Here is a 25,718-nt window from a genome sequence, read left to right as displayed (position 1 = left end):
TAGAAATAGTAAGGTTAATATTGTGACATCAGTTATTTAGGCTAAAGATGCCTATTAAACTAATTAGCAATAACCAGATTCTTTAACCCTGTGCCATATTCATTGATAATTGTGATATGATTTGTAATTTAGTTTACCTTGTATTATGTATATTCTAAAGCTATTTATATTTTGATGAAAAAAAACTATTTGGTGCAGTATATTAGATTTGACATGGACAGTGATCCATTCCTACCTCAAACAGAAGCACTATAAAAAGTAATTACCTATCATTTTTTTTAGTCTGATTTATGGAGAAGTGCCTTTTAATACCTAGGCTGTATGGCATATGGGTGGTTAAATTAGAAGTATTTTTTGTGGTTCATTTTTATCTGAGGTACATTGTGATTAATTTTTCTTTTTATTACTAGACTCTTTTCATAGCTGTATGATGGCTTGCTTTGGTCATTCATTAATTACTGCATTTTTACTTATATTTTATGTCACTAAAGTAGAAATATACAATCCAGTGTAATGGAGGGTATTGTATCAGATACATTACTTTTAAAGAACACAGATTATAAAATTATAAAGGTAAAAATAATCCTTGGAAACATGGGTGTAATTTGATAAGAAAATGAAGACAAAGAGCTTATGGGAAGTCTTTTCTAATGTCACTTTCTTGTCCCACAATGATGTACTTGGATAAAGCAAGTTTGACTATAGCATTGGTTGAATATTAAAGTTGATAACATGGCTGAGTTTCACAGATTTTTTTTTACCCCTTGTTTCTTTTAGGTGAATCTGGATTGGGAAAGTCAACGTTAATCAACTCATTATTCCTCACAGATTTGTATTCTCCAGAGTATCCAGGTCCTTCCCATAGAATAAAAAAGACTGTACAGGTATGTATATTAGTATTGTTAATTGGTTGCAAGCTGGAGTAATATTAACATACAAAATCACTTACTATACTTTATGTATGCTTTCCTAGAGGTAAGTTTCAGAGTTGGCCTCAGCCAATGTAAGGTGGTAAACTTGTTGATAAGAGAAAAAAGTGAAGTCAATTAGAGGAATAATCTTGATTAAAACCTTATAAATTTGTCCTGAAGACCCTAATAGAGATTACACTGTGATAATTAGTCTCTCAGTTGCAATAGTCACATCTCAAGTGCTTAGTAGCCATATGTGGTCAATGGCTACCATTTGGGCAGTGCATATATATTTTACCATTGCAGAAAGTTCTGTTGGACAGTGGAATATAGAAAACATAACTCAGAAAACCATTATTATTTAAATACAGTGTTCGTTGTTAGTAACATAATATCACATAGTGGTTGAATGGAAGTAGCAATTGGTTAAGGCTTCCAAGCTAATGTGGTCTAATTTAGTAATTTCCAATTTAGCATGTACATTCAGATCACTTGGGGAGCCTGGTAAAATTTAGTTTCTGTTCTAGTGGGTCTGAGATGCTAAGATTCTGCATTGCTAACAAAATCCCAGATGCTGGCAGTGGTGCTGGCCCATAGACCATATTGCATATAGACTCTAGATCTGTGTGCCCTGTGCAGTAGTGGTTGCCACATGTGACTGTTGAGCTCTTAAAATATAGGTAGTCCAAATCGAGATGTTATACAAGTGTAAAATATACCTCCGGTTTTGAAGACTTGGTATGTAAAAAAAAAAGAGTGTAATAATTTTTCTTGCACTGTATTTTACAACAATAATATTTTGGTTATATTGGGTTAAATAAAATACATTAACCTATTACATTTTGATGTGGCTACTGAAAATTTAAAGTTAACATACAAAATTAAAGTTACTTTTGCAGTTTACATTACATTTTTGTTGGGCAGTACTGTTCTAAAATATTGATTGAAAAACTTGTTGGTGGGCCCTGGCCGGTTTTGCTCAGTGGTTAGAGCGTTGGCCCGAGGACCAAAGAGTCCTGGGTTCGATTCCAATCAAGGGTAGACCTTGGTTACAGTTCGTCCCTGGCCCTGGTCAGAGCTGTGCGGGAGGCAGCCAGTTGATGTGTCTCTCTCATGTTGATGCCGCCTCCCCCCCCCCCCGTATCCACCCCCACACATTATCTGAAGATAAAAGGAAAAAATATCCTCACCTGAGGATTAAAAAAGAAAAGAAAAACTTATTGGTGGAGTAATGCAGCACATAGGCAGAGAGGAAAGGGTGTGAACAGTTCTGGCTGGAGCGGGCTTCAGTGAGGTAGTGATGATGGAGCTGGAGTTGAAGGATTGGCAGAGATTGTTCCAGTGTACAAGAGAGAAGGATACTCTGGAAATTGTGGGCAGAAACATATATATCAAACTGCAAGATGCAGTGTAGAAATTAGATCCCTAAGAAGTAATTCTGTGACATAAATATTTTATTTTTTATTTTTTAAAGCTTTTCTCTGTTAGGAATATATTTTTTTATCCCTCATAGAGCTTGAGATTTCCAATTACCTACAAAAATGTGTTCTAAAAACTTGCTACTACACTGCTTATTTATTTTGTGATCAATATTTGGATATTTTAACTCTAAGCAAGAAGTTAAACTTTTAACTTTCCTAATGTAGGTATTTGAATTCAAGATCAGTAAACGAAGTATGTAGAAATGTTAAAGGAATCCCAGTGCAGATTCCTAAGTTTGGGAAATTTAGTGTAAAATATCTGTTAAATCTTAATGTTCATATACCTACCAAAAAAGTGTTCTTGGTGATTAGTGCTGGTAAGGAAGTTTTCTGAATTCTCTTAGTAATTCTAATACCTAACAAAATGCCAGGTCTGCATTAGTAATAAAACACCACATTGAGTCATTAAAATCTGCCAGGTACTGTTCCAAGTGCTTAGATGCATCAACTTATTTAATTCTTATCAGAACTTTGTGAAGTAAGTGGGATTATTATCCCCATTTTACAAAATGTAGACATTGAGGCACAGAGATGGTGATATGCCTGAGATCATGTAGTGACAGACTAGGCTACAAATATAAGCAGTCTGGTTTAGTCTGTATTCTGTGACCTATACTATCTCTCTATTGTAGATAACAAGTGCTAGTTTAATATATTAACCTATTATTAATAAATGGATTAGCTTTTTATATTTTTACATCTATCTTCTTTTAATAATGTTTGGTCCAACAAATGGTCAGTTTTCTTATTTATTATTGTTAAAAGTATTACAGATGATCTCCCTTTTTCCCCCATTGACCCCCTTTTCTTTGGGCTTATTTCACCGTTCCCTTTAAAAATCTGACATAGGGAGATATTTTCCCAGTTAGGCAATTTAAAATGAAGACAAAATGATTTGATCAATGAAATCATTTCTTCATCATAGTTTTGCAATATATTAAAGTAGTTTAATATGAAAATGCCTCTATAGGCCATAAGGCTGATCTCTTTGATGAGAAATGAAATTTGGGAGGGAGGGGTAATTGTACACACATGATGTTTGCTGTTGCTTATTAGGTTTGAATTTGCAAGATGGACTCAGGAGGACATTGGCCATTTAATTGGTCATTTAAGTACTAGGCTTGAAATTCCAAAACTATTGGGTGGATGATGGAGGCCAATTAACTCATAAAAGTTTTACACTTTACCATGTTTTATTTTACTTTGTTTAATAAACACAAAAAAAACAGTATTTCTGGCTCTCTTGATTCCCCCATGCAGTCATTTTTTTTCTAGAGTCTGAATAGATGAGAGTATTATCCCATGCAATTTCAGGAATTCAACACACAGAAATCCAGTTTGACATATCTACAATGAAGTATTTGCTCAAACAATGAGAAATTATTTATAATGTAGTTGTAACTATGCTTATTCTGTAACGGTTCACATAGTACAATAAATGTATTAAATGGGATTCATATTCATTGTCCATTGATTCCCTACATGTGAGACTGAATATTTTTCTTTTTATTACACTTTCTCTATTTTATACAGTGAGCATGCTTTTATTTATTCTTTTTTTTTTTTTTATTAATCCTCACCTGAGGATATTTTTTTTATTGATTCTTTTAGACAGTGAAAGGAAGGGAGGGAGGGAGAGAAACATGGATGTGAAAAAGACACATCGATTGGTTGCTTCCTGCATGCACTCTGACCTGGGCCAGGGATCAGACCTACAACCCAGGTATGTGCCCTTTACTGGGAATCAAACCCTCAACCCTTTGGTGCACAGGCCAATTCTCTATTCACTGAGCAGTGCTGGCCCGGGCAAGCATGCTTTTTTAATTTTTTTCAAAAACCTACCTTCCAGAAAAGAAAGTATAATACCAAAAGCTAAATATTAGCTACTGGGCCCTGGCCGGTTTGGCTCAGCAGTTGGCCCGTGGACCAGTGAGTTGCGGGGTTGATTCCAGCCAAGGGCACATACCTCGGTTGCAGTTCGTCCATGGCCCTGATTGGAGTCATATGGGAGGCAGCCATTCGATGTGTCCCTTTCATGTCGATGTTTCTCTCTCTCCCTCCAACTCTATCTGAACAAAAAATGGAAAAATGTCCTTAAATGAGGATAAAAAAAAAAAAAGGTAGCGCCCTAGCCAGTTAGGCTCAATGGTTAGAGCGTCGGCCTGCGGTCCTGAGAGACCCAGGTTCGGTTCCCGCTAAGGGCGCGTACCTCGGTTGCAGTTTGTCCCCGGCCCTGGTCGGTTGTGCGGGTGGCAGCCACTCGATGTGTTCCTTTCACATCGATGTTTCTCTCTCTCTCTCTGTTTCTCTCTCTCCCTCCCACTCAACCTGAACAAAAAATGGAAAAATGTCCTCGGGTGAGGATTTTAAAAAAAAAAAAAAAAAAGGTAGCTATTGGGGCTAGGGTCATAAAATTCATATTAAGAATTGTTTCAAGGTTAGTTCAACAGAACCTATCCTCTAATAGTCCTTATGCCCAAACTAAATTTGCCAAACAGATTTATAAAAGTTTATCTATAGACCGTATGTTACTGTTGACCCTAAATCAACTGCTCTCCCTGCAGATTTTTTCATCTCAAGAAAGGACAACTCTGCCTTTCCAGTTGCTCAGACCAAAAAACTTGGTTGATGAGAAGAAAGTAGACTTAAGGCATAACTATTCTATTGGTCATTACTTCTTTTAGTTTCTTGTGGAACATAATTAAGTGTTTTAAGATGTTGTTTGTCTTTTAAGCCATTAAATAATTAAAACAGTTTTTGTATTTGAGCTAAGTTGAGTATCTGAGCCTCAGGATGTTGAAGTCTCTGCCGAGCTTTGGCTGTAATGCTGAGCAAGTGTAGACAGACATAAGCTCTTGACAGAAAATTCTAACCCTCTCCTTAAAATTTCATATAGTTAATTAAGTAACCCTTTTTATTTACTGTAACAAATGACTCTTAAACATTAGGTTAGAAAAGTGTATTTAAAAGTCTTTTGAGCCCTGGCCGGTATGGCTCAGCGGTTGGAGCGTTGGCCTGCGGTACAGAGAGACCCGGGTTCGGTTCCCGCTAAGGGCACGTACGTCGGTTGCAGTTTGTCCGCGGCCCTGGTTGGTCGTGTGGGTGGCAGCCACTCGATGTGTCCCTTCGCATCGATGTTTCTCTCTCTCTCTCTTCCTCTCTCTCCCTCCCGCTCTATCTGAACAAAAAATGGAAAAATGTCCTCAGGTGAGGATAAAAAAATAAAATAAAAGTCTTTTGAAAATGAAAGGAAGCAGTATGAACATGGAAGGTTTGACTTTTCCCTCAGATTGAAAAACAACAATATTAGAAAACAGTGCCTTGGGTTTCTGGAATCTAGGAATCCAAAAGAGTCCTCAATAAATTAATTATACATAAATAATATAATGGCTTTAGTTTTATTTTTCAGAGAGAAACAATTGAAAATGTCCTTGATTCATTTCTCCAGTATTAAATTATGTGTTTAATCTTAGAGAACTCTTGAGTGATGCCATAAAATATGCTGATGTGACCTGCTTAAGTAAAGTGCATGGGAAAGTAGCCATTTGGAATAGATTTGTTAAGAAAAGTTTGAAATTCCTGGACTTGAACGGATTTGTTTTCCATGGATCCCATGAGGATACTTGCAGAATCAGATGACAGGATACAGTTGGATCCTGTGAAGGGCACTCGTTTACAGTCATGTTTTCTGGATTTCTTCCATATGTTGCTGTCGTCTTTGTATGTGACCATGTATGGATACACAGAATTTCATAGGCCAGAGGAGAAAAGAAGCTTTATAAACAGACTCTTTACAGTATGTAAAATATAGATCTTTATTTCTTTTTTATCATGTCAATAAACAAGTTGTACTAATGTTTTAAAATAAAGACCAGGAAACAAAAATCTTAAAATTTATGATGTTAGGATTTGTGATTGGTATACGATTTATTACTGAAGGTTTAGTAATAAGAGAATCAGAAATGGTTTGAAGTAAAATTGGGAGATGATTCATAGAGAACAATTATATTTTTGCATCAGTTTCTAATATACAGTACTTTGTCATTTACAATAATTATTGGGTAAAGGGATGGTGTACTTTGGATATTTCTGCTTCAATGACAGTTTCCATAAATGAATGACATTTTTTTTTAACTTTTTTTTCCTTTATTGATTAGAGAGAGAAAGGAAGGGAGAGGGAGAGAGAGATAGAAACATCGATGAGAGGGACCATTGTTTGGCTGCCTCCTGCATGCCCCCAACTGGGGATTAGTCCCACAACCTGAACATGTGCCCTGACTGGGAATTGAACCAGCGACCTCTTGGTGCATGGTAAACGCTCAACCGCTGAGCCACACCGGACAGTTGAATGACAAGTTTTTATGAAGGAGATGGAGGTGAATTCAAAATAGATTTGACCTCGTTGTCCAGATATAATTTACATATAACCAGATTTTCCTTTGACTAGATGACCACCAGATATATGAAAATGTGAACTTCCTAAGCCACATGAGATAATATCACTTAAATTTTAGTTTTGATCATCTAATACTGATGAGTCTGACAATTATCTCAATTATTTTGCCTCCCTCATATTATTAGAGTAATCTGGTATAAGACAAGCTGTATTATCTTGGCTTTGTGGCGTGAAAGAGTGGTCTCCCAGGTGATGCCATCCATCATTGATACTGAAGATGACCAAAAAATATTTGAACCTTTATTTTTTTTTTTTTTTTTTTAGAATGAGAGGGAGAGAGAGAGAGAGAGAGAAACATCGACATGAGAGCAACACATCGAGTGGTTGCCACCCACACGACCCAACCAGGGCTGGGGACAAACTGCAACCAAGGTACGTGCCCTTAGCGGGAACTGAACCCCGGTCTCTCCGGACCGCAGGCCAACGCTCTAACCGCTGAGCCAAACCGGCCAGGGCTGAACCTTTATTTTTTGATGTTTACTTTTTAACCTACTGAAAAATTAATACTTATTAATATTTAATGTTCAGATTGCCAATTATAAGTATATTTGGTAGGTAATAAATGTACTTACATTTGGGATGTGAGAGTTTACACCAGAATCAGAGCAATCTGAAGATCATTGGTCTAAAAATAAGACCTTTGGACTTACGGTCAAGATGGTGATGTAAGTAAATGTGGTATCACATCCTCCCACAACCACATCAAAGTTACAACTAAACTACAGAACAACCATCATTCAAAACCGCCTGAAATCCAGATGAATGGAAGTCCTACAACTACGAAATTAAAGAAGAAGCTGCATCGAAACTGGTAGGAGGGGTGAAGGCACGACGGGCTGGTCCCGCACCCATATGTAGCGGATAAAATACTGTACAGGATATCTCAGCTGGGAAGGTCCTCCCTGAGAACTGAGGGGTCCCCATCCCACACCAGATGCCCTGCTCAGGATTCCAGTGCCAGGAAGAAAAGTCCCCATAACTTCTGGCTGGAAAAACCAGTGGGAACTGAGGCTCAGGGAGGCTGAGGTGGCTGAAGCCCCAGGCAGCTCCTCTTAACATGCCCGTGCACGGACTTGTTTGCTCTCTCTAAGCTCAGAGGGGAAACAGCTTGAGGGGCGCCAGAGACATAACAGAGAAGAATTAAGCTGTTTGGCATTGGAGCGAGGGCTGGAGAGGGGGCTTTCTTCTGCACAGATGTGCTCGCAGAGGCCTTTGTTCCTTTGGTGAGCCCTTCCCTGGGGCGGCAGATAGCCGCCATATCTGGGACTCCAGCAACCTGGCTCACGCTGGTAGCCCTGCCCTGGTGACTCCCTGAGGCCCTGCCCCACCCAACTTTCAGGCCCTCCCAAGCTGTTGCCAGTTGCTTTACCATAGGATTGGCCTGTCTTGGATCCTGCTTCAGGTTTTCCTAAATTCTTTCATACAAGCAGCATCTGGTCTCAGCTAGCGCCATGCTTCTTGTTAAGTAATACATAGAAACAAACACAAGGAGGCAGCCAAAATGAGGAGACAAAGAAATAGGTCCCAAATGAAAGAACAGAACAAAACCCCAGGAAAAGAATTAAGCAGAATGGTGATAAGCAACCTAACAGATGCTGAGTTCAAAACACTGCTTATAAGAATGCTCAGTGAACTTAGTGAGAACCTCAGTGAACTTAGTGAGGGCCTCAAGAGCATGAAAAAGGACCAGTCAGAAATGAAGGAAGCACAGTCAGAAATGAAGGAGGCACTAACTGAAATAAAGAATAATTTACACAGATTCAATAGTAGAGTAGGGAAAACCATGAAGCAAACCATCGATTTGGAATATAAGGAAGCAAAAAACCACCAATCAGAACTGCAAAAAGAAAAAAGAATCCAAGAAAATGAGGATAGTGTAAGGAGCCTCTGGGACAACTTCAAACATGCCAACAGTCGCATCTTGGGGGTGCCAGAAGGAGAAGAGAGGGAACAAGAAATTGAAAACCTGTTTGAAACAGTAATGGCAGAAAACTTCCCTAACTTGGTGAAGGAAACAGACATACCAGTCCAGGAAGCACAGGGAGTCCTAAATAAGATGAACCCCAAGAGGCCCACACCAAGACACATCATCATCAAAATGCAAAAGGTTCAAGACAAAGAGAGAATCTTAAAAGCAGCAAGAGAAAGGCAGCTAGTTACCTACAAGGGAGTTCCCATAAGACTGTCAGCTGATTTCTCAAGAGAGACTTTGCAGGCCAGAAGGGAGTGGCAAGAAATATTCAGAGTGATGAAAAGCAAGAGCCTACAACCAAGATTACTCTATCCTGCAAAGCTGTCATTTAGAATTGATGGCCATATAAAGAGTTTCCCAGACAAGGCATAGCCAAGGGAGATCATCACCACCAAACCATTATTATATGAAATGTTTAAGGGTCTTCTTGAAGAAAAAGATAAAAAATATGAACAAAATGCCAGTGAATACATTTCTGTCAACAATTGAAACTACAAACAAAATGAACAAGCAGAACAGAAACATTCTCATAGATACAGAGACCATTTTGTTGGTTGCCAGATGGGAGTGTGGGTTGGGAAAATGGGTAAAAAACGTGAAGGGATTAAGAAGTACAAATTGGTTGCTAGACTGACAAACCTCAAAGGGAAGGGGGATTGAGGGGTGAAAAGAAATAAACCAAAGAATTTATATGCACATACACATAACCAATGGACACAGACAACAGTGTGGGGAAAGGCAGGAAGGGGGCGGGAGTGGGGAAGAGGGGGTCAATGGGGGAACAATGAGGAACATCTGTAATGCATTCAACAATAAAGATAAGTTATAAAAATTAAAAATGAACCTTTGCCTCTTGTCTAAAATATTAGAAGTTCCTCCATTGACGTGAATGTCCAAATTTCAGGAAGTGTTTTCAGTTTTAACAGGATTGTCTTTTGACAACACTCTTGACAAAATAACTTTTGATTGCTATAGACCTGCATTGTCTAATTCAGAAGTTACTAAGCTACACTTGGGTATTTAAATTAATTCAAATAAAATAAAATCAAACATTCTGTTTCTTAGTTACATACTGTAAGAGCTAAACAGCCACATGAGCAAGCAGCACTGCATTGACAGTACAGATATAGAACATTTCCATCATCTCAGAAAGTTTTCTTAGATAGTGCTGCTACAAACTTGCTCAGCAATCTGAGTTTCATCTCCTTAGTCTCTTCATGCATCAACTAGCATCTGTAAGAAATGCCAAAGGAAAATGGAAAGACATCAGTTCTGTAATCTCTAAAGGTGCACCAAACTTCTGTTACCCAGAAATTAGTCATTTTTCCTTTCCTAACTATGTTAATCAACATAAATAGTTAAAGTTACTTTTACATGTCCGTGATTACATTTTCTTCTAAGTCTGGATGTACTTAATCTGTACCAAATAATGGCACTCAACACTCAAAAGTTTTAATATAATTCTTGCCTCTTAAGTTAGCCCTTATGCATACCTGAAGTGTCTCATCTTAGTAAGCACTTGATATAAATGTACAGTGAATGGGGGATTTATTATTTTCTGTTTAAATCAGTGTTTACTTTATCTAGCAGCAGCATATGCCCAGGATGAATAATTTATACGTTCTGATACAGAGTTTGGGGTTACATAAAATCTTAAATTATAAAAGGAACTGTTATTAAGTACAGTACTCTTTCTCAAATAGAGCATTTTACAAACTCTACAGAGAACTGAAGATTTTAGTCATAGTAGGGTTTTATCCTATCAGAATACATTTTTTTTCAATGCCTGGACCTTTGCTTGATTGTTTTGGCCTAAATGTGCAAACACATTTGAAAGGTGAACTGGATCCTAGTCATAACATAAACACAAGTGTAAATAATTATGGACATGCTCAGAATGATTTGGGAATGGTAATAAGTTCACTTGAGTAATTGATTTGAACCAAAGTAGATGGAGACAGTCCAGGAAAGCGTTCATTATAAGTGATAGATTTGATGTACTTGTCTGCTTAATCACATTTCATCTTTGAATTACTGAATCATTCCAGCACACTCTTTATTTGTATTATTATTTGTCAGTTTCTTCTTTATATCAACTATGAGCCATAAACCTACTATTTACATTGTGCTTTCTTTCAAGTAACCAGGGCTTCTAATGTCTACAATAATTGATTATAAAGGAAATGTGAGGGTGCATGGATTTAATTTGCAGAAAGCTTCTTGATTGGTTTTGATTAATATTAATCTCCCTACGGCTTACCATGTAGGAAACTACAGGTGTAATGTTATGGTATTAATAACTATACCAATTACTTTTACAGGTGGAACAATCCAAAGTTTTAATCAAAGAAGGTGGGGTTCAGTTGCTGCTCACAATAGTTGATACCCCAGGATTTGGAGATGCAGTGGATAATAGTAATTGGTAAGAGGAGTTTGTCATCACTGCTTTCCATTGCATTTGGGGCTCGGGGTCAGTTTTAGACTCTTTGTTTTTAAAATTTCATATTTTAGCAATTTAAGTGCTAAGCCCTGGCCGGTTTGGCTCAGCGGTTAGAGCGTCAGCCTGTGGACCAGAGAGTCCCGGGTTTGTTTTTCGCTAAGGGCACATACCTTGGTTGCAGTTTGTCCTTGGCCCGGTTGGGGCGACCACTTGATGTCTCTCTCTTTCCCCCTCGCTCCCTCCCACTCTGTCTGAAGATAAATGCAAACATGTCCTCGGGTGAGGAAATAAATAAATAAATAAATAAATAAATAAATAAATAAATAAATAAATAAATAAAATTGAAGCACTAAGACTTGTGTTCATATACCAACTTTGCCACTTACTTAATGTTGCTTAACTTCTTTGAACTGTTACTGTTTTCTATAAAATGGAGATAATACCTACCCTAGAATTATTTTGAAGACAAATTCTAAAACAACATATATAAAAATTCTCATTATAAGAAATTTAAAACTTTTAATTCTCTACAATAATTTTATCTATTTGTATACATTATTTTCTATCACATTCTAATTTGAATCTGACTTTAGACCTTCAATTTTCTATATGTCATAAATGAAGAAACGATTCATGACATTTTAGTTGGAAGTTTTCCTTTTTTTAGTTTCACGTTTGGTTTTTGAAGTAAAATTCTGTCAACTTTTAAAATACCCAAATAAGCTTATTATGAGGTTTTTGTATTGTATATGAAGTGTAAAAACTCTTTGGATATACTTTTCCATACTGTAAATTGTCTTGGCTTTGATAAACTTATTGGTGCAAATGTGGTAATAATTTATATTTTGACTCTAAACAATTTTCTTTCATTCAGAAAGTTTAGAAATAATGAATCAAGATTTAGTCAACATAATTTATACCTATTTTTAAATCAGTATATGTAGAATAATTTGAGATGTCTTTTAGTGGTTAGATTGGTTTTGCCTATTTAAAAATATTGATTATTGCCCTTTAACAGCCATCAGTTATACATTTAAATGTAGAATTGCAACTTAATTATTTTATTTATCTGCTTTCTATAGCTGGCAGCCTGTTATCGACTACATTGATAGTAAATTTGAGGACTACCTAAATGCAGAATCTCGAGTGAACAGACGGCAGATGCCTGATAACAGGGTGCAGTGTTGTTTATACTTCATTGCTCCTTCAGGACATGGGTTAGTATCTTGATGCTTCTGATCAAACCTTTTATGTTGTTGTTGTTTATTAATAAGTTTGGGGTTCATATTTTAGTATTCCTTCTGTGGCATACATTTAACTGTACCAGTTGTAAAGTCCCAAATTCCATGTGAAAGTGGCTTATAAAGAAACTTTTTTAAGTCCTAGGTAAGCTAATGATTTTACTTCTTAGTTTCTCATGCATACTTTTTTACCTGCTTCATAGAAAGGAACAGTGCTTCCATCATAATTATATATCTCAATGTGGCTAATTTAGCTTTCTTTTTTACCTGCTCTGCCACTAATTGAACTACCCAATAAGGAAAAACAGCCATAACAATTAGCTTAGATTATATTCTAAGAAACCCCAAATATATTATTTACAAAAGACCTGATAGAGAAGGTCACAGAAAGTCATCAGTACCAAAGTCCTTGTGTGCCATTTCTTTCTTCTCTAAATCTATTTGTCTTCTGTTTTACCTGAGTCATCATAGTCACATCATATCAGTACTAACCTTCTACTTGTCAGGAGTTAAGAACTAAGTATCTAGACATTCATCTGATATGATTGTTCTGTTTGTTAGTAGGGCCAGTTTGTACTCCCTTTTTTTTTTTTTTAAATCCACACCAGAGGATATTTTTCCATTGATTTTTAGATAGAGCGGGAGGGGAAAAGAGGGAGAGAGAGACACACACATCAATTGGTTGCCTCTTGCACGGTCCTGACCTGGCTGGGGATCAAACCTGCAACCGAGGTACAAGGTATATGCCCTTGACCGGGAATTGAACCCTTGACTTTTCAGTCCACAGGCTAAAGTAGCTAGGGCTGTACTCCCATTTTTGTTGTTTGTATGTCCTCTGTCATTTTGAGTCGATATATGTGTCTTTAGCAACTGCAGATGTTTGTAATTACTCTCCTTTATTCTTTTTCTTTCAGTATATGACTCAGTATAACTCAGTCACTTGATGATTGTAATCCCACCTTCTCTTCACCAAAAGGAGCTAGACTATTATATAGTATCAGACTAGATAATCCAACATCAAAATTACAGTAGTGTACCAGATTTTTAAGAGGCAATAAATATTCAAAAGGGTAAAAACACCATCTTAAAATTCAAATTCTAAGTCAGTTTTTTATTTTATTAGCAATTACCTACCATTGAATAAAGAAAAGTGACAATAGCTAAAATCATAAATCAGTTTCTTCATAAGAGTACCTTTCTCGTCTGTTTCCTGCTTCTTTCTCAACCTTGTTTGGTTGAGCATTATCACTATACAAAGCCTTAATTATGAGTTCTTGTTAGCATCTCCCTGAATTTATATATTTTAAATTTTTCTAGTTTAAGTTGTGAGGGCTTTTTCCTGGACACCAACAGAGTAAAATCTTAGTCTGCAGTTAAGTCAATAGAAATGGGTCAGTTTATATCCAGTTTTATTATTTTAGGTCTTTTGGACTGTCTCCAAGATTTAGTAATTCTCATGAAATCACATTTCTTCTATCTCCCAGGGGGAAATATATTTCTTAAAATTGCATGGGAAATAACATTTTTTTTAAGTAAAAAATTTTAATAAGATTCAAGTGATATGTAGTGGCTTTGGGCCGTTTATTGTTTGTCAGTCACAAGGAATGGGAGTTCAAAATTTTTATTTTCAATGTATATTTTGAATAGTTTCTCAGCTTAACTATTTTTAGGAAATGGAACAAAGTTTTTTTACTCGTATGTGCTACTGTGCATTAAAAGATTATGACACTGAATGTTATGTAGAGAGTTGCAGATCCCCTGCTCACTACAGACTGACATTCCAGGCAGTCTGATGAATAGGGCCATTCTGTCTCATATGGGTAGTCCCTGGATTCCCTTTTTAGAGTGATCCTGTTTTTGGAGTAATTATAAATTGTTCCAGCAATGCGTTTTCAGTGTCCCCCACCTCACCCCACTAGTGTCATCACTGAACACACGGGGTTAATTTATGATTTTAGCTATTGTCGCTTCATTTTCTTTGTTCAGTGGTAGGTAATTGCTAATAAAATAAAAAACTGACTTAGAATTTGAATTTTAAGATGGTGTTTTTACCCTTTTGAATATTTATTGCCTCTTAAAAAATCAGTGTCACTCAGTGAGTGTTATATAGGTCTTTTTCCTTAGATACAGAAATATGTATTTATTATAAATATTTGTCATTTGCCCTTTTGTTACTTATTTTGCTGTAAGCTTCGAGGTTAAATAGCCCTTTCTTCTAGATATTCTAAAAGGACTTCCCATTGTTTCAAAACAACATTTAAATAATAAATTTGTTGGAAAAGATGACCTGAAATAAAACTAAATGGACAATGAAAAATTTCAACCAGAATATAACCTACAAGTAAACTAAAGTGTTTTCTGCTGTTGACATTTTGTAAGCTTCAGAAATTTGTATTGTAATTTGAAAGTGCAAAAGTGTTTTATTGGGGTTTTTATAAAAGGTTTACTTTTTTTCTGAACATTAAGTTTTAAACTGATTTACGTGTTCTTCAGCCCTGTTGTTTTATATTTAAATAGTTGGCTTTCCCAACTTCCTTGTGATGGTTATTTTTAAGGGTCTTTCTCTTTTAAAGTTACAAGTATTGTTTTATTACTTTTAAGTGTAAAATATTGTTAATTTGGATTTTGACTTTATTTTATTTATTTATTTAATTTCCTGATCCATAAAGGGTTTTATATGTTTTTATTGATTTTCTAGAGAGAGAGGAAAGAAGAGAGAGATAGAAACATTGATGAGAGAGAAATGTCGATCTGCTGCCTCCTGCATATCCCCCTCTGGGGGATTGAGCCCACAACCCGAGCACGTGCCCTGACTAGGAATCGAACCAGGACCTCTGAGTCCACGGGGCGATGCTCACACCACTGAGCCACAGTGGCCTGGCAGATTCTGATTTTAATATTATATATTAAATGCTCTTAAGATATATTAAAATTTTAGATCGACTGAATTCTTTTCTGTCCGTGGTTTAAGTAAATGATGGTGATAATAATTTAAATTTGTCATGAGTGTAATCTGGAAATTGAACCATAAAAATGTAAAAATTTATCCCTGGCCGGTGTTGCTTTATGGTTAGAGCATTAGCCCATGTATCAGGGTGTCATGGGTTCAATTCCCAGTCAAAGGCACATACATGGGTTGCAGGTTCGATCCCTAGCCCCTGTCAAGGTACGTGTGAGAGGCAAACCAGTCGATGTGTCTGTCTTACATCAATGTTTCTCTCTCTCTTTCTCTTCTCCCCTTTCTTCCCTTCCACTCTTATCTCAAAAATCAGTGGGATAAATATCCTCAGGTGAGGGTTAACCAAAAAAAAAAATTACAAATCTAAGATTGATTAAATGAACCATAGCTTTTGTATTTAGTGTTGTATGTAATGATTAAAGAAAAGAAGTAAAACTTAAATTTTTCTCAAAGATGGATAGATTCTTTCAGTTAGCACTAGTTAGGTAAGGGTGCTGCTTGCAGATAATACAGTGTTGTTCCAGTCACACTTTTTTCTGTAGTGTTCCTTATTCTCTGAATGCCAATATCAAATTCATATATCTATTTATGTGTAATGTATATAAAACTATCATACTCTAAGAGAACCCTAACAAGGGCATTTATTTATTTATTTTTGGTATTGATTTTTAAAATATATTTTTATTGTTAAAGTATTATAGATATTCCTTTTTGTCCCCCCACTGACACCCCCCCACCACCTTCATCACATTGTTTTCTTTGACAATTGGTTATGCTTATATGCATAGAAGTTCTTTGGTTTATCACTTCTCGCCCCCCCCTCCCGCAGGGCTTTCCTTTTATTTTAAAATACTGGTAAAATTCATAAAATTAGATCTTTATTTTTCTCATGGTTTTCTAAAAGTTAAGGAATACCACTTGAGAATGATTTTTTTTGCAAAAATTTCTATTCTTTTATTTTTGTGAAATATTAATTTTTAGTCTATAATATATTCTAGATGTGAGGACTTTTTCTTGGTTTTCATTTGCCGTTATTCAAGGACATAAGGACACTAGTTTACTTTTTTAATCAGTAGGTATTTGGGCACCTTCTCAAGTGTTGACTCTGTGCTAGGTGTTGGAGATACAGATGAATGAGATAAAGCCTTTGCTCTTGAGGATCCAGTGGGAAAATGAGAAAATCAAATACACAAGCAGGTCATTACTATATGGTAAATTAAATGTTGTGACCCCTTAGAAAGATACCTACCTACTCTTAAGACAAGAAGGATTCCCAGATGAAATGAGAATTATAAGCCAAGTCTTAAAGACTAATAGAAATTAGGCAGGCCAAGAAGAAGGGGAATAGGGATGGAGCATGCTCCAGACCAGAGGTCAGAGTTCAAAATGGCTGGCATATTGAAGTAGGTGGCAAAGAGATGAGGACAGCTGGCAAGGTTATGTCTTCCCAGGCCTGTTGGGCACACTAGCTAAGGAATCTGGTAAGGTTTTCAGTCAGGGAATGACTCTTACCAGATTTGGATTTCAGAAAGACCATTCAATTCTGACTGCAGTGTGCACGGTTTGGAGGGAAACCAGATAGATTCTTGTAATTATCCATATCAAAGGTCTTGGTGGCCTGAACTAAAGTAATGGAAATGGAGATATAAAAATAAAAAAAATCTATTTTTATTTGTTCAAAAGATCTTGGTGAATCTTTGGAAATAAGAGTTAGAGGAGGGAAGAGTTTGGGTTTCAGCCTTGAGTAATTAGGTGGATTGTAGTGCCATTCACTGAGATAGAAATTCAGAAGGGGGTAGTTTGGGCTTCGGATGAGTTTTTTAGTTTGAGGAGCCAAAGTGGGACGTCCAAGTAGTATTTCTGAGTGAACACAAGTCTGAAACGAGTGAGCTCTGGGCTTGGTGTGAAGATTTGGACTCCATTTACCCATAGAGGATAATAGAAATTATTGTAGTCGATGATGAGCATACATTATATAGAGGAAAGAGAAGAAGGCCTAGTAGAGAATTTTGAGGAACATACCTTTTTAAGAGACTAGCTTACAAAGGGGATCCTGAAAAGTACCCCAAGGGAACAGCTTGTGAGGGCATAATGCCAAATGCTGCATAATGAGCAAATTTGAAAGTAATGGTGAACACCTTGGTATTTACCAATTAGCAACATTGTATTTGGTCACCTTCTTGAAAAGTGGAGACAGCAACTAGATCGTAATGGCTGAAGTGATGAAGAAGATTCTCTTTTGTGCCTTTTCTCTGAGGAGTATAGTTAGTTGCAAGATCTGAATATGGGGTTCAAAGAAGACTACCATTTTTCACTTAAAAACAAAGATTTCTTGAATTTTGAGTAATAAATATAGAGGCTATTCTAGGAAAGCCTATTAGGAGCTTTTCTGGCTTTTCTAATTCCTCTTTAGGGCCAAAATACTCTGACCAGGGCAGGAGTGAAAGCCTTCTTAGCCACTCCAATGCTTCTTGAAGTTCTGTTCTACTTAACCATTGCCATCCCAGCACATCTGAGAGTGTTTCTGGTGACTCAGTAAAGTAGTTCCAATGCATTTAATTTAGCATTGGGGTGTGAATAATCTGCTTTTCCAAACTTATCGATTCAGTCATATTATATATTGTGTATTTCAGACTTAAACCATTGGATATTGAGTTTATGAAGCGTTTGCATGAAAAAGTGAACATCATTCCACTTATTGCCAAAGCAGACACACTCACACCGGAGGAGTGCCAACAGTTTAAAAAACAGGTGGGCTGAATGAGCTTGAACTCCCTCCTGGGTTTCTCATACCATTCACTTAATTTGCAGTTTTTCATATTTTCAGTGTAATGTGTTACAGTGTATTTCTCTTGCTACTTTTCTGTATGGTGGTTTATGCTGTATTACAAAGAACTCTTGGAAATAAACCTCTGCCTTAGTTTTCTTCTCAAAGTTCTTATCTGTTATCATAGTGCCCTTATCCTTGGTCACTTACGGCTATTTTAGATGTTTCTGTATACCTTCACCAGCACCCCTCCCCACACCCTTTAGAATTATTTTCATGGACTTAATTTCCAAGAAGAAGATTACTTTCTGAAAAGGTGTGATTATGTCTCCCCTTCCCCCCCCCCATGTTGTCATGGTACATTCCCAATAAAATAATCAAATTTCTTTTCTAATGGGTATATTTGTTTCAGTGCCTTGTTTGTCACTTGTATTTAGAAAAAAAAATTTTTGGAATAAAGTGGTGCTTAATCATTTCTTTAACTTTTAATTTTCCATAAAAGCTGAACACTTTTACTTATTTTTTTCTTTATTGATTTTAGAGAGAGAGGAAGGGAGAAGGGAGGGAGAGAGAGAGAGAAACATTGATGAAAGAGAATATTGATTGGCTGCCTCCTGCATGCCCCCACTGGGGATTTGGCCCGCAACCTAGGCATGTGCCCTGACCAGAAATCAAATCAGGACTTCTTGATACTTGGGTTGATGTTCAACCACTGAGCTACACCGACTGTGTGGAAAGCTGAACATTTTTAAAAAGGGGGTTATTTTTTTTCCTCATTGTTGTGTTCAGTTTGTACATATGTTTTATGAAATGTAGGGTCAATTTCTGGAATTACTCTCCTATTCCAGTAGCCTATTTTTATTTTAGGCCAATGTTATATCTTTTAAATTGCAGCTATTTTATATAATATTTAAAAATAGACCTTAGACTTAATTATCTCTTATTTTCATTATAGTCCCCCTTATAAAAAGAAACTTTATCACCTTTTCCAGTATAAATTCGAGAATACCTTAAACCCGTTACAAAAACAAAATCTTGTTGAACTTTGTGTGTTAATTCTGTTTAAATTTTAAGACTGTTTTAACACATCATTTTTTACTGTTTGGTATTTCTATCAGGAGTACATGTTTCTCTCTCTCACACATTTATTTACTCCATTTTTATTTTGTAGTGTGCTATTTCTAAGTTCAAATACTAATCATATACAGTTTACCCTTCTGTCTTGATTTTTATGTATCTTGATTTGGAACAGTACTAAGAACTTAATAAAAAAGATGAACAAGCAGTGATCTCCACTTCCAGATCGGTTACATTATAGTGGTTGTACAGTTTTTTTCATATGCTTAAAAATATGCTTCTTAACCCAGGGTGCCTATCAATCTCATCTAGAAAACTTTTTCAAAGTGAGTTATTGGATTATATCCTATATCCCTACCAGTTGGTTCTATAGATTAAGATTGTGCTTTGGCATTTGTTATTTTGAAGATGCTCACTCAGGTCCTTTAAATATACAGCCTCTGGCTAAGAACCACTGCTCTTAGAGCTGGCTTTTAGTGTTTTGTTTTGTTTTGTTTTGTTTTGTTTTCTAGTCATGCATTTGACATATATTTATTTAGTTTTATGTTTTTTTCTATGTAGATACATACCCCAGTTATAAAAGTGTGGTCCTGTTTTTTTTCGGTGGCAGTTTTGCTTCTTCCTAGTATAGTAACCATGTAACACATTTTGTTTAGGATCCCTTTACTGCTTCTTCCTAGTATGGTAACCATGTAACACAATTTGTTTAGGATCCCTTTACTACTGCCGGGGACCCTTCCCACTGAGAATAGCACTGAAATACAGTATAGGTAGGGAGCTAGTTCTAGGTATGTTATTTATTGGCTTGTTACAATTTTGAATAGGGTAGGTAGTTGAACATTATTTGAATATCCATCTTCTGTTTAGTATTTAAAGTAATTTGGGGCAAGATAATTTAATTTGAACTAGGTTATTTCTGATGTTATTAATAAGTTGCCTGTCTTTTTCTGCATTCTCCTTATTACTTCTTTAGCTTCTTAATTTCCAGGGCATATTTCTCTATGTGCTTGCCCAATCTTGTGTCTGATGCCTCTTGATTTGTATTTATGTACATGTAAGGATATTTTCTGATAGTGTGGAAATTTTTCTCCTGAAGCCAATGCTGTATTTAGTTTTACTTAGCCAAATTGTACTAAAAATTTTAGGTGAGATTAAGCTTGGTTGATTCAGCTGAATAAAACAGTTGGAGAGACCTACATGTAGAGAAAGAATCTCAGTCATTGTAAGTAAATTACCTAAAGCCATCATAGTAGAAATCAACCAGAGAAAGCCCTTTATTGAATCTTACATCATGTTTAGAACTCCTTCGGTATTATAACCACAAGACTTAATGCTTCTGAAGAAATTGGATTTTGGCAATGGTATTTATATTTCAACTGTGTAGTTTTTTAAAGACCAGCATAGTACTGTTTTTAGATTACAGTTTTTAGATTATTGAAAAACAGTCAAGGACCTAAAGCTGAGGGCTCAAAAAAATTTAAGAAGATTATAATAAAAATAAAGCTAGTGTACTAATTATGTGTGGCGCTCTTTTGCAAATTTCCTCTTTCATTTTAGATAATGAAAGAAATCCAAGAACATAAAATTAAAATATATGAATTTCCAGAGACAGACGATGAAGAAGAAAATAAGCTTGTTAAAAAGATAAAGGTAGGTTAATTCCCACACATACTAAAATGTTTTGGGGCCTTAAAAACACTGTAATATCTACTGGAAAGACCAAAAATATTGGTGTTTTTAAGTTGTTGGCTTACAAAATGTATTGGGAGATTATTCATTGTTGAATTCAACTTTACAATTAACTTTATTGAGTGTCTGTTATACGTAATAAGGCATTGTGTGGAGTAGAGAGGTGAATAATATAATTACAGTCTTCATATGGTTTTTAATGAACTGATTTCATATAATTTTCCCCCTTCAAAAACAGGTAATGAGAAGAGAGTGGATTGCTCTTATGCACTGTTATGCTTAATCTTTGTTTTAATAGCCAAAAATGTGCTTTCTTTTGTTCTTTTATAAAAACCAACCAAAAATTTATACCAACATAATTTTCTGTATTTTAAATTTATAGTGGTTTCCTAAGTACCCTGGGCCTAAAAATTATGTATTTATTAATGGCATTATGTAAGTAAATAATTATCTTGGAATGATGAAATACTTTACTTATACCTTAGCAATAAAAAATTTCTGAGGTTTGATAAAATAGCTATATATTTTATACTTATATATTTCTGGGAGCCACAAGAATTTTGAAAGACTGTATTCTGTTTGGTCTGGATGAATACAGATCCACTTCCCCGGATCTGGACTTCCAAAGGTAGAGTTTAGTGAATATAATATTCCCTGCTTCCAGGGCTGTTGGGGTTGCTTTGTGATGAGGTAGGTGGGCTAGTCACAAGCCTCGTTTTTTTCCTCTCAATCTGCTAATATATTTTTTACCCTTTTTAGTTTTTTTCAATATGGGACAGCTTCTTTTTGGAATTATTTAACAAATAATTTGATCAGTATATGCTTTAGTATTCTAAAATTTTCAGAAAAAATATAATTTTATTCCTTGGTTACATAAGTGAGAATAACATGTAATGGCAATGTACTAAATAGTAATTGCCTATAAAAGCGAATGTAGAGACTTTCAAGGGAATGTTTTTGCCAGTCTGTTGAGTAATGTAATTTTTTTCTTCTTGAATTTGTGAGGACCACAGAGATGTATTTGAACAAGAATACTTTGTTTTATAGGACCGTTTACCTCTTGCTGTGGTAGGTAGTAATACTATCATTGAAGTTAATGGCAAAAGGGTCAGAGGAAGGCAGTATCCGTGGGGTGTTGCTGAAGGTAAGGTTTTCTTTAGTGAATGGCTTTCTATAAGAGCTAAAAAAATGTGATAAAAATGTATTTGTAGTAAGTAGTATAATATGCTCACTCTATTGATATATTCTAGATTTTCAGTGGTAGTTGTGAATTCAGTTTTATTTAGTCTCATTTTCTCAAACATTCCAGTGTCTCAGCTCTTGTGTCCTACGACGTTAGGCAAGTATGTCTTAAATTCTAATGCTGCAACACTAGGAAGTCATTTGTCAGTGCCCCACCCTCCCCCTCCACCCCATCATTAGGTCTATTTCTGTTTTCTTGTTCGAAGACATACTTATAAAGCATGGATTCTTTACCTGGGATCCAAAGATTGCTTCCAAGGGAACTAATACACTTTCTGAAATTGAAAACAGATTTGGAGAAAAGGCCTCTTGTCTGAGTCTCAGATGGGTCTGGGACCCTCAAGAAGGATTGGGAACAACTTCCATAAGCCAAATTAAAGCATCTACAGTTTCCTTTCCTCAGAGCAGAAGTTACCTCCTTAGGCGTCAGATCTTTAGGGTTAAAAAAAAAACAAACATTATTAAGAGAACCTCTACTAATTTTGTAAGGAGTTTTAAATACCAATAAAATCTTAACTATGTATTGAATTTCAGAAGTTCACTGGCAATATAGATGTGTTTCCCCAAGTTTGTGTTTATTATATTGGTTTAACCTAATAAAAAGATGCAAATATTCTGTTATAGTAACTTGGAACCAACACTGAGTTATTGTTTTATCTATTATTACTCTGATAGATTCTGTAATTTTTAGGATATTGTTCCAAGTTACCGTCCTTATCCTTTTGACTTCCCCCACCAGTGACACTATACTCGATCCCAGCTCCGTTATCCCCAGATAACCTTCAGTTACTGAGCTGAGGCTTTAGAACTTGTACAACCCTTGAAATCTGTACTGAAGAATTTGATTTGTATCTCTAGTTTTAGGTCCTTTTCCCCCCTAAAGATATTTTTATAAGTTTCATTTTGCTTACCTTGAGGAAGTTTTTCTAAAGTGATTCCTCTTTTACTCCCCCAACACTAAACTTTTAAAATTCATTTTATCATGGAGTAAACGTATTCTCTACCAATAAAGGAAAAGATATGATCTCCCCTTTCAGAGTCTCAAAAGTTGTTTTGAAAGCTCATTTGTTAGATTTATATATTTTATCACTGAGGATTAAATCAAGTGCTGCATTGCAGTGTAAACGTTAATGATAGCACTTTCACAGGTCCTCCCCCAGGCAGTGGGGCCAGGATTTGGTAGCTGGTGCTGAAAGAAAACCCTTGATTGCACCCTTGCCCTGGGACCGTGCCAGCGGCAGCTGTCTCTCAATGGCACAGAGGAAAGAACGAATCCGTGATGAAAAACTGATCTAAGCTATTTTGCATATTCTCATTGTTGTTACCCGCCTTTTTCTGTGACATTCTCTTTGAAAAGCCTAGAATTAGTGGAAATAATATATGTGGTCTCTCTCTTTTTTTATATAGTTGAAAATGGTGAACATTGTGATTTCACAATTCTAAGAAATATGTTGATAAGGTAAGTGTGAATAATGATGAAGAGAGCAAGCCTTTTCTTTCCCTAAATAAAGTTAGAGTTGGACAGATTTGGTTTTGCCTTCTATAAATGTAGCTCATTTAAATTGGTATCTTCAATTCTAGGTTTTGAAGGCACGTTTCTTATAAAGGGGAGCTTATAGTTAAAGAGGTTACATGGTGTCACCTATAACATGCTGGTATAAAAAATGGAGTGACAGCTAAGGAGAGATTGTCACGGGTCAGAGTGTCTTGACTCAGAGGCTGAAAAGAGAACTGCCAAAGCAGTGGAACTCTGAAGTTTTGAAAATCAGTGACAATTGGCGTGAGCTATTTTCATCCACCGGCTATGCCTGGAATAAGGAGTTGCCTGGCTTTACTGAAATGGATGGAGAGGGGTAGAGCTTTCAGTGTAACTATGGTGGCCAGAGAGAGGGTACAGTCATGAGAGGGCAGAATATAAAGAGAAAGGAGACCTGTGGGAAACCCAGACTTAGAACTACGGATAGTCAGCTCTCAAGAGAACTTAATGGAAATGTCAGATAATAGGAATTGAATCAGTAATTTAACATCATATTCTATTCACAAAGGGGAAAGTAATAATAAATGTTTTGTGGATGTAGGGAAGAATAAAAACAGTACACCTTTGTGTGTCTCCCAGAAGGGAGTTTTGGTCAAGTGGTGGCAGGTGACAGATACAGGAATGGATGATGAAGAAAGGGAGGATCCAGTGATGCAGAGCACTGTAACATATATATCCAAGAATGTGCATTTGTGGAAGAATATCAGGCAGCAGCTTGGGGTGTCTTTAGCATCTTGAATCATTAAGGAATGGTGAAATTGTCTTATGTCTTATAGAGTTTATTTTATTTTTTATTTATTTATTTTTTATTTATTTTTTATCCTCACCCGAGGACATTTTTCCAATTTTTGTACAGATAGAGTGGGAGGGAGAGAGAGAGAGAGAAACATCGACGTGAAAGGGACACATCGAGTGGCTGCCACCCGCACGACCAACCCGGGCCGGGGACAAACTGCAACCGAAGTACGTGCCCTTAGCGGGAACCGAACCCGGGTCTCTCCAGACCGCAGGCCGACACTCTAACCGCTGAGCCAAACCGGCCAGGGCTAGAGTTTATTTTATATGTATTGATTTTATATATTATGGAAATGCTGTGAACAAACATTCATTTAGCCAAGATACCACATTCACTGGACAGTTTGAATAAACAGAAATTTACTCTGAATTAAAATTCCCCACTTTGAATTCGACTTGATATTTATGGCAAGATCTAAAGTGTCCCTTTGAATTTATTACCTTAGTGAAAACTCAAATATTGATAATACTGCTAAAAGAAAATTTCGTTTAGGTTTTATGAGCACCAGTAGACCCTAATCTACTTTCCCTTCTCTAGTAAAATAAAATATGTTCAGCACATCCTCGAATAATGTCATTTTGTTCATTGTCATTTTGTTACAATGTTGAGAAGCCATAGGAACTTAAGTCTTGTTTGTATCTATTAGCCTGTGGTAAGAAATGGTTTTGTTATACTTTGTTTTGCTTAAAGTCGCAGAACCTATCGATGATGTTAAGTGAGGACTTACATAGTGTAAGGGTAAATACTCTTATGAAGAAATGTCATTTTTAGTAACTGCTTTGAAGGAATTTATGGCTCTTAAATTCTTATTTGGAACGAAAATTTCCACTGGTATCAAGTTAGTGCATTGTATATATCTTGCTCTGCTTTTTAACAGAAGCAAACTCTTGGTCTGTTTGTTATTTATTTAACAGAACACATATGCAGGACTTGAAAGATGTCACTAATAATGTACACTATGAGAACTACCGGAGCAGAAAACTGGCAGCTGTGACTTATAATGGAGTTGATAATAACAAGAATAAAGGGCAGCTTACTAAGTAAGTATATATCGTTTCATTCAGAAAAGGTATTTATGTATTATATAATTATATTGTTTTACTTTCATCAGATTTCTCCTGGCTACTCAGTGGAAAATTGGATGTTACTT

The 25,718-nt window shown here is 36.1% G+C and overlaps 1 protein-coding gene and 1 non-coding gene across 4 annotated transcripts in view; both read left to right on the top strand.

The window, feature by feature from the left end:
- Nucleotides 1–25,718, top strand: part of SEPTIN7 (septin 7) — a 91,301-nt gene that overhangs the window by 50,866 nt on the left and 14,717 nt on the right. For all 3 annotated transcript variants that reach the window (XM_036246571.1, XM_036246570.1, XM_036246573.1), the window contains 8 exons: nucleotides 778–884; nucleotides 11,142–11,242; nucleotides 12,343–12,477; nucleotides 18,094–18,211; nucleotides 20,862–20,954; nucleotides 22,041–22,137; nucleotides 23,643–23,694; nucleotides 25,483–25,608. In XM_036246571.1, coding sequence (XP_036102464.1) covers nucleotides 778–884; nucleotides 11,142–11,242; nucleotides 12,343–12,477; nucleotides 18,094–18,211; nucleotides 20,862–20,954; nucleotides 22,041–22,137; nucleotides 23,643–23,694; nucleotides 25,483–25,608 — 829 coding nt within the window. The remainder of the gene's footprint in view (nucleotides 1–777; nucleotides 885–11,141; nucleotides 11,243–12,342; nucleotides 12,478–18,093; nucleotides 18,212–20,861; nucleotides 20,955–22,040; nucleotides 22,138–23,642; nucleotides 23,695–25,482; nucleotides 25,609–25,718) is intronic.
- On the top strand, nucleotides 23,369–23,497 carry LOC118620593. Its single transcript, XR_004957493.1, has one exon. It is a non-coding gene; the product is annotated as a small nucleolar RNA SNORA30/SNORA37 family (small nucleolar RNA).

Source organism: Molossus molossus, unplaced genomic scaffold (genome assembly GCF_014108415.1).
Source record: "Molossus molossus isolate mMolMol1 unplaced genomic scaffold, mMolMol1.p scaffold_m16_p_7, whole genome shotgun sequence".
Taxonomy (NCBI): Eukaryota; Metazoa; Chordata; class Mammalia; order Chiroptera; family Molossidae; genus Molossus; species Molossus molossus.
This window is presented reverse-complemented; position numbering and strand designations above follow the sequence as displayed.